This window comes from Dermacentor silvarum, chromosome 1 (genome assembly GCF_013339745.2).
Source record: "Dermacentor silvarum isolate Dsil-2018 chromosome 1, BIME_Dsil_1.4, whole genome shotgun sequence".
In the NCBI taxonomy this organism is placed as follows: domain Eukaryota; kingdom Metazoa; phylum Arthropoda; class Arachnida; order Ixodida; family Ixodidae; genus Dermacentor; species Dermacentor silvarum.
In genome coordinates this window covers 438266773-438276169 of record NC_051154.1, presented here as the reverse complement: position 1 = coordinate 438276169, position 9397 = coordinate 438266773, and the positions used below count along the sequence as shown (strand labels likewise).

The following is a 9397-nucleotide window of genomic DNA, read 5'->3' as shown; positions in this document are numbered from 1 at the left end:
CTCTGTAAGCGCCACCTCTGTAAGCGCCAGCACTGGAGCGCGAGGCAGCAGTGCAAGGAGCAGTTGGAAGATGATTTGAATTTTCGTGCGTTTCCAACCACTATCGATGATGATCATGACTGGGCCCGCGCTCGACGTGACCTCAGCGGTAAGACGAGTGCTACTTTTTATAAAATGTATACCGGCCGAGAATGAAAGCTGAAGATTTGATAAATTTGAAATCGAAATGCCTATTTTGAATTTTCTGCTTACTGTGTTACCATGGTTGCTGCCCCCGGTTTTGTACTGACACAGCGCCGGCTCTTGAGATTGGCGACTGTCGCCAAGCTCTTGCTGTGGTGTAGTGCCTGGACGGAGAGCGAAATAGTCAGCAACAGAATGCGGCGCCGTGTGACCCAATCACAGTGTAAGAATTGTTTACAGCTGCTATTCGGCATTGAGTTTCCTACAATAATCATTAGAGGGAACTCTGGCGCTGCTATCGCTCAGCCACGATGGGAACGATGGTTAGTACGTGGATTTGTCCGATCTTCGTGCTTGTGGATTCATACGTTTTTATGGCTTTGTTTATTACGACGCACCTGCCGTTATTGGCACAAATTTTTAAACAATCAATATACTTTTTAAATGCAGAAGGCTTATTGCCTTATCTAAAAAAATTAATATGTGGTTTTACGTGCCAAAACCACGCATAATCGCTGCTAATTGCAGTGGTTCCGCTTGTCCATTAACCCGTGGCCTAATGATTTATATACCGGGCTCCTGTGCTAGAGGCCCTGCGTTCGAATCCGGTCGTTGAACAATTGCAATACTACTTGTTCAAATCTTCAAAACGCTCTGCTTTCTTGGATATTACCTGTTTGCAAGTTCATGAAGCCCTTCGTTTAAAGCAAGAAGGACGATGTTGAGGCATATCCGTGTACTAACCATCATTCCCCATGCTGGCTGTGAACTGATCTGCTTGCAGCTGCCGTAGACACTAGTGACACGCTTCCCTCTAGTATTTGCATGAAACTCAAGGCTATTCTGGATATACCGCCATCTGCTTCAGGGGTGACGTAGATCACTATGCCACTTACATAGTGACCATAGGTTACATTATGTCACTAACGGCAAACTTATGCTCCCGATTTTTTTTTTTAATTTCGAAAGCTTACTCTTTTAGGCATAATACAAAGCATGTTAAAAATACAAGAACAGACTTGACTCATGCAAAAAATCTAGAAGTTAACGATGATATGGTCCATGATTACAACGTTCAAGGTTGGGTGGGCGGCCAGGCCGAAGTTGCACGTAGGTGGCGGAGACGGCTTAGGTGAAGTCCTGGGCACGTCCATAATAGGTGTGTCACTGTCACATTTTGAATTGTAGTGTCACAAAATGGACACGATGTATCGTAAGGACCGTGGTACTGTTGTGCCCAGAGAGCGGTCACTGACGGGGTGAGCGCGACCCCAACACGCAGCCTTCGTAACGTTACCTCATCTCGGCGGGTTAACCCACCAGGGAGGTCTGAACCACATGGAGGTATAAGAGCTCGTGTGTTACGTCGGAGGTTTTCTTTTTCCCTGAGCAGTTGTCCGCAGGCGTCTTCAGGAAAATGCGAAAGTGGGTACGTTACGTTCTCTGGGTGGGTTGCCAAATCTGCTTCAAGTCGACCCGACAGGGCTGCTCGAGGCACCCACTGAACGCGTATCACTAAATTCGTAGTGGCAGCAAGACGGTGAATGCTATCCGAGAGAAGAGAGGACCGAGATACCCTACGTATGTCGTGGATGGCTTGAGTCGAGTCCGTGCGAATGATGAGCTGAGAATATCGAGCAGCTTGGACAAAAGGGAGCAACGCAGCCAAGCCTTCCAGTATGGCGGCAAGCTCAGCAAAGTAGACCGGCAGTGCCGGATCGGCAACATACGAGCACGTCGGGCGTTCCTCTGGTATCAATGTGCACAGGAGGGCTGTGGGAATCGTGGTACCATTAACACTGGCGTCAGTGTATGCTACGAGAGTCGCATCGTCTTGATTATCCTCGGTGCGATGAAGTCGGGAAACTTGAGCGTTCGCCTGGGCTATGCAGACGACCAAGAGGCTTATTGCCACTTCATTGCACCGTGTTCCATGGAGGTACATCAGGTGTCGTAGAAGCTGGATTGTCCATTTCATGTCCCATGTACCGGGCCAGTGCAGCAGCCGAGCATAGCTTCGATGGCTTAAGGGCGCGCGCGCATCGACGACGGTGCACCAATTCGTCAAGAGTGTTGCGTTGGGACTCGGCCTGTAAGGTTGGCAGTGGAGTTAGACTTGGTAGTCCCTTTATGGGCTCCCATGGCTTCCTGAATAATGGCCTCAAGGCGAGGCCAACCTGTCTTCGTGAAGTATTGAAACAGGGCTGTGTAGACGAGTCGTGGTTGCAGAACGGAACGGACAAGAGGCGAGCCATGTCGTTGTGCGCTCCGCCAGATTTCCTCCCAATCTGACGTATCAACTGTATTGTTTCTGCGGTTTGTTGCTTTGCCTTTTTGACCCATGGTCCCGCAGATCCGCAGGCATTCATTTCAAGGCCGAGGGCATGGAGAGTTGAAGCCTCGTATAGTGGCTGCTAATCCAGATTTAACTGAAGAGCCCCGAGTGCTAGTAGACGGCGCCCATACTTGTTCGCTACTGACCTGTACGTTGTATTGTCCTTGGAAATTTCAAGCCCTATCTGAGCGTACCAGTTGTGTGTTACGTTCAAGGCCTCTTGAAGCGTATGTTCGTGGCGGCAGATTTCAGGATGAACTGACCAAAAAGTGATGTCATGTGCATACATTATGTATTGTGCGTTACGTATCGTCGCTAGCTGCCAAGCTAGAGGAATGAGGGCGATGTTGAAAAGGACTGGTGCGAGCACAGATCCCTGTGGGACACCCCGATGTGCGTCAAACTCACCTGCTGCGTGGCCAGCCAGATGAATGGAGAAGGTGCCAGCGTGCAGGAAGGCTTGAACGAATGAGCAGACACGGCTAGGGAACTGAAGCCAATGGAGAATTCGAACAATTGCTTCGTGACTCACATGGTCATACGCTTTGTGGATGACCATTGCCAGAATACTATTGCGAATTCTTCGGGAGCGGCCTCCGATGAGAACCATAGAAGGAAGGTACTCAAGGTCATCCTCAGTGCCCGATGAGGACGGAACCCGATTTGGCCAGGATGATGCCAGGAGTATCGCTCGAGCCACCATGTAATACGTGTCGCGAGCATACGCTCCATTAGCTTGCCTAGCGTTGAGGATAGCGCTATTGGGCGCATATAAGCGATATTGTCCGGGGGATTTCCGGGTTTGGGAATAGGGACCATTTCTGCATGACGCCAAGAATCGGGAATGGCTTATGTAGCCCAAGCTTCGTTTATGGCACATAACAGCACATCGAGAACCTTGCCTTCCATGTTTTTATAAAGTTCATATGGTATGCCATCCGGTCCTGGTGCCTTGCCTGACTTCGACAGGTCTATTGCTGCTAAAAAAAATTCCGTGCTCTCGATTTACTTTCGTAAAGTGCCGCAATCTTCACCTTTTGTCTAAGGAACAGAAAGAAGCAATGTACATCATGTTAAGTTGATTACGGAAAGCAATTTTCCCCTCAGTGAAAATAAAACGGCCTGTTCAAAGCTTAAGATTATTTCTCCCAAAACGCCTCTCGCAACCGCTTTCTGCTGCGTACAAATCGCCGGGTTTTTGCGCTGTGAAAGCTTAATCTGCTCTCTTCTCATTGATATTGGGAGGCTTGGTGTGACTCGCGAACACGGTACAAATGTAAGGAGTTTGAATTTTTGTTTTTTTTTTATGCTTGTACCACCGCATGATGACAGGGGAAGCGTTTTCGCATTCTAGCCTCGTGAGGGCCAGTGTTTTCAGACGCTGTCATTGAGACGCTTTTGTCGAAGACGCGTATACACTGTCGTTTGAGACACTGCGCCCTCTCGTCGCAGCGTTTGTGACCAGAGGTGGTCGCTCATTCTTGACGGGGATCCCAAGTGGTTCTTGAAGTGGTGCTTGATATAAAGTGCGACTGACTACAGTTTACTAGAAAAATTTGGCTCCGTGAGCCACGCAGCGCTCACTATGTAACTTACCGTTATTTCTGTCCCCTGTAGCAAACGTGAAATTTAGTTCATTTTAGGAGCGAAGCTCCTTATAGCGGCACCCGTTCCGTCGTCGTCGTCGTAGTAGTAGTGTGTAACCAGTCTGAGAAAAAAAATTCCGAAGTTGTGTCCATAGCGCGGAATCGAACCAGGGACCCCTCGCTTCCGAGTGCGCGGCGTTAGCCCACTACGCCACGAAGCGCACATAGACACACGCACCACGATGGCAATAAATACCCAACATTAACGAAAGGCCCCGTTTCTAGCGCGTTTGTAACGCGTTTGTGCTAGCGCGTTACGGCCCGTGTAAGAAGCTGGTATAAGACGCTGTGGCCTCTCCGCCTTACCTTCAACGCGTTTCGAACGCGCTGCCCAAGGCGGTGGCAAGTCAAGTTCAAGTCGAGGAGCGTTTATGAATACGGGGGGTATACTCTCTCAGCAGTCATGTGATGGCGTCGGCAAACGCGGTGCACATTCCGGCATGTGTAAATGGCTGCGTAAGACGCTGTGGCCGCTCCCCCTTACTAGAGAGTACTGCACGTTTCTAACGCGTTTGTGCTAGCGTCCCCTTAAGCGGGAGATCCGATGATTCCCTCCGGAGCTTCGCCCACTCATCATCATTCACCCCGTGGATATGCTGTGATTTTTTTGTTTCACTCTGATGTTCGATTAATGTTCGAGTGAGCTGTCAATGCGAAGTATTCGATAACTACCCGGAATAAATTCGCATTTGTGAATAGTGACTATTCGATTCATTTTTCGAAAGTTTCGAATATTTGCACAACCTTAAAAACGAGCGAACCGATGAGATTGTGTGGGAACGAACACATAATCGACAGGAGTGAGATAGGACACAGGACAGGTGCTCGCTTACAACTGATGTTTACTGAATCAAACTAGTCAAATAGAAATACTCGCCACGATTGTCAGACATGCGCACAGTGAAGAGACCCATCCACCAAATACATTCAAAGAAGCCTATCTGTGATTTCAATTTGAGGTTTTCTGAGCGAAGCAGAGGTGTCACCGATACACGTTTCACCATCCCGGCGAATAAGGCTGGCTATAGCAGCTCGCGTGTGACTTTATTGCTCCATTCGAGTAACCTGATGAAACCGAACAACGGCTTGCCCAAGCCCTCCCCGCAATTCTCAAGTGTGTGAGCAAGCGTCTTATTTTTTACGGCTTAATTATGCTCTCGTGCCCTATCATTGTATCGCATCTACCTGTTTCTTTGTAAGTAAATGTTTACATGGTTTCTCAATGACTACGTAAAACTATAAATAGACGTCGCCAGCCTTAGCTGCAAGAACCTCCTGGCGATGTTAAGCGAATAAATATTAGCCTATTTTAATATGCCTATATACGTATACTGTATACATGTACCGTGTGTCTTTTTTGTTGCAAGGTCCAATTTTTTCAAACATTCCCTGTGGCGGATTCCACAATTATAACCCTTGATCTAAATCACTCGATAAGGCGGCCATTAGTTACACGAGAAATCAAAATGCTTAAATAATTAATTTAATTACGCAATTATTACCTTTCTTTAACTAATTACTTTACGACACATATTTAAATCTACGAATAATAGCCGGCCAGTTCGCAAGGCGTATCAATTTGGGACGTATTCTCAGGACTGCACTAGTTTTGAGATAATCATTTTCAAAGTGTCCGATGAAATCGATTTGCGTTCCAGTTACTTCATTTAAGAAAATACTGTTTTATGCATTGAAGCACACAAATTGTTGAAGGCGTTGAAAGAGCTTCTGGAGGTGACGCTCATGATCTTGTAGAGTGGGGCTCGCGACGAGAATGACGTTGATGTAGGCAAATACAGCAGGGTAGCTGCGCGTTACCTCGACATTGAATCTTTGCAACGTTTGAACTGCGTTGAGTAGGCCAAAGGGCATGCGCACATACTCAAATAATCCGGAAGGTGTAGTAATGGCCATCTTCGGGACCTCGGCTGGCTCAACGGGCATTTGGTGATATATGCCTTGACAATGAAAACTTTGCTAAAGATGCTGCATCCTTCCAAGTGGCCTGTGAAATCGTGGGTGCTTGAGAGGGGATAACAATCGTGGACCGTGTGAGCACTGAGCTCCCGGTAGTGGCCGCACGGACGCCAGTCACCCGGTTCATTCTTGGGTGCCAGATGAAGCGGGGAGGCCCACTCCATCTGGACGATGGGCGAATAATACCCAGCTGGAGCATATGCTCGAATTGCCGTTTAGCAGCGGCCAGACGCTCACCGAAGATGCGGTGCGGACGAGTTTCGACGGGTGAACAGCGCGTGACAATGTGGTGGGTTACGCTGCACTTGGGTGGCTGATTTAAATTGCAGGGCCTCGTGACCTCAAGAAAGTATTCGAGGATTCGAGCGTATGGGCATGGTGGGATCAGCGTGCGGATGCCAGTGGAAGCGATGGAGGTAGAGTTCACCACATGAAGCGTATATAGGTCCAGGTGACTTAGAAGTGCGGTCATGTTGATGGACGGCAGCACACTGACCTCGGCACCCGTGTCTGCGAGGAAGCGCAGGCCGGAAATGCGACCCATGACTAAGAAAAGGCAGCCGGGTTGTAAGGCGAGGTCACATGCCGCCGCCTGTGATCCCGCGGCGCGTTTCCCGGCCATTTGCATGGGGACTTGCACTGGTGGGCGCGGTGTTTGGAAAGTCCGATGATACCATCAAATAGGTGAGCTTCGAATACTGCGCGAGCGGGGACAGTTTGGGTAAGGTGAACGGCGGCTATGACGTGAGGAGGAGCCGCGCTGGTTGTGCGAGGACCTCGGAAGGACGTCTATGGAAACGGCGAGCTGGTCGATCCGGTACTCTAAGCGGGACATGACTGAGGACTCTCGTGTTGAAGAGAGGGCGGCGGCCGAAGGAGAAGCCGCGTCTTGGACCCGATTAGCGAGGTGGGCGAGGCGGTCGAGGGTGAAGTCCTCTGCAGCAGCCAAGACGTGGAATGCGGCAAACGCTGCTCCCTCAGCAGCGCATCGTTCGAGTCGACGTTGCTTGTGCGCTGGAGCTGCCGCATGCTGTTGAATTCCTGGCAGGGGCGGCGATCTGCAAGCAGGTGCTGGAGGCGCACGCTGTCAGATTGCGTGGTGCGTTCGAGAATACAGTGCTTAAGTCGCTGGTACGGGGCACTGCCCAAAGGTGCAGTGATGACATCCGCCACCTCTTGAGCCACCTCAGGAGACCGGTTGCAAAGCAAGTGGCGAAACCGAGAAGTCTCCGCGGTGATGTGGTTCGGATCTAAGATTGCTTCGACCTGGGCGAACCAAACCTGCAGGTTCTTGTGCCCGAACGTGGGCAGGCGGAGCTGGAGAGCTGCGACGTCTCGTGGGCATGAGGTAGCGTCAGGTGGAAGGTTGCCTGAGCCCGGTAGGTTGTTGGGGTTGGTCATCTCTTAGGCCGGAGTCACCGGCCTAAGGGTAACCGGCATCTCTTAGGCCGGGTCGGGAACTGAGGGGTCGCTGGACCAGCGTAGCAAGCTTCTAAAACAACACTCGGGTTGTTGCTGTCGTTGTTTTTGTTGTTATTGTTGCCTATCTCGTATGTGACTCCTACCCACTACGGGAGATCGGCTAAGAAATAGATGGATTAGTCCAATTTATTATGAAGCATAAACTTCCAAACATGTATGGAATTAGCGCTGTATAACGTATAATTATCGGTAAAAAATCAGTAAAGCCAGATTGATTGAATAATAATTAATTTAAAAGTACAGAAAAAAGAAAGGATAGAATTTAGCAGGGCATTCAGTTGGATTCTGTAAGAAATCATTGGACAGCGGACCAAGCATCCTTGTGGCTAAATGACGAAAGAATAATGGGTTCTGTTACGTCCAGGCCAACTCTTCGAAAATGTATTTCCAGTATTCTTTCTTTCTTGCCGCATTAAAGAGGCGACAAGATATAAGAAAGTGATATATTGTGTCTTCCTCATTCCAAAACGACCAGAGGGGAACCAAACCCGACCTGTGTAAGTAGAAATTCAGGGAGGGAATGCGGCAACGTAATTTTGTGAGAGAGACCTCAAGCATCTTTGTGTTACGGGATTCGCTACGCCAGGGAAATGCCAGGTACGTATAGTCTGGAGAAGCATTCAGAACTGGGTTTGATAAGGCTTTCATGAATGATCACATCCGAAATCTAGCCGCCGTGATGTGTGCTGTCAGCGGTAAAACACGAAGAACTGGGCTTAAAAGTGATGTATTTGTGAGTGAATCGGCAATTTCATTAAAACAAACCTTTATAACCAGGTACGCAAATCAATCAAATAAACACATTGCAGATGGGCAGGACATAGCAAGTGAAATAGTTTTAGCATGGGCGAATCACTAGTAGCGCTTAGGGAAGAGCACACAGATAGTGAGTTAGTAAGAATAGCAGCTGTTGTAGTCGTTTGGTTTAACTAACCTCAAGCTAGAAATACAGCTAGAAACTAAGCCAGAAAAATAGGCACAAAATGAGGTAACCTTAAAGAAAAAGACCAGTTGAGTGCAGGACAAAGTATTTTAATGCCAGTCTTTTCCTCGCAGTGTGATGCATCTGTCGCAATGATAATGTGTGTTCATAGGGTGCTTAGGTGGTCTTGTAACATGCCGGTTAAGATGCCGTAAGGTAGTAGTTTCGCGTGGTTTGAGAAAATGTCATCGAACCTGATTTCCGGGAAATGTTAATGCGTATTATTAGGAAGCACATCGCGAATTCGCACATTTAGGGGCTGAAGTAATGTTTTCACAAATCTGATCTGTGGTGTATGAAAAAAACGGGAAAAAATAATTCTGGATCGGAGATGAAAATTATTTGAGGACCCCTTAACGGTGATTCATATAGTCTTAAGAAAATCTGAACGGTCGTAAAGTGAAATCGGCATAAAATGGGTGGTATTCCCGCTTCCAGGCATAGTACGGCATTTGCAACGTATTTTGAAAGGCCTAAGCACAGACGTAGTGCCTCTCGTTCTAATAAGACAGCGGCCGAAGCTTGTATGGTGGAACACCTGAGAATAAAACACAGCCAAGTTCTAATACCGGACGAACGTATATTTTGTATACCATCAAAAGTGGTTTCCCTCGCATATATCTTATCTCTGATTGCTCAACTTGCGCAAAATGCCCAATGCACGAGCTCCTTTTGTCGCAATATATTCAATATGCCGCCGCCAGTTAAGAGATCCGTTATAAATAACTGCAAGGTACACAAGTGACTATACTTGTGGGATAGCTTCTAGGTGATAGTTAAGCGATAGGCGTA

General features: G+C 48.2%; 1 protein-coding gene across 1 annotated transcript; it reads right to left on the bottom strand.

Moving 5' to 3' along the window:
• Positions 1–6963: 6963 nt before the first annotated feature.
• LOC119448741 (uncharacterized) lies at positions 6964–7542 on the bottom strand. Its single transcript, XM_037711966.1, has one exon. The coding sequence runs from the start codon at positions 7540–7542 to the stop codon at positions 6964–6966; it is 579 nt and encodes a 192-aa protein (XP_037567894.1).
• Positions 7543–9397: the final 1855 nt, after the last annotated feature.

Bases quoted from the DNA above. Each gene is read 5' to 3' on its own strand.
- LOC119448741 (XM_037711966.1), bottom strand. From the start codon at position 7,542: ATGACCAACCCCAACAACCTACCGGGCTCAGGCAACCTTCCACCTGAC.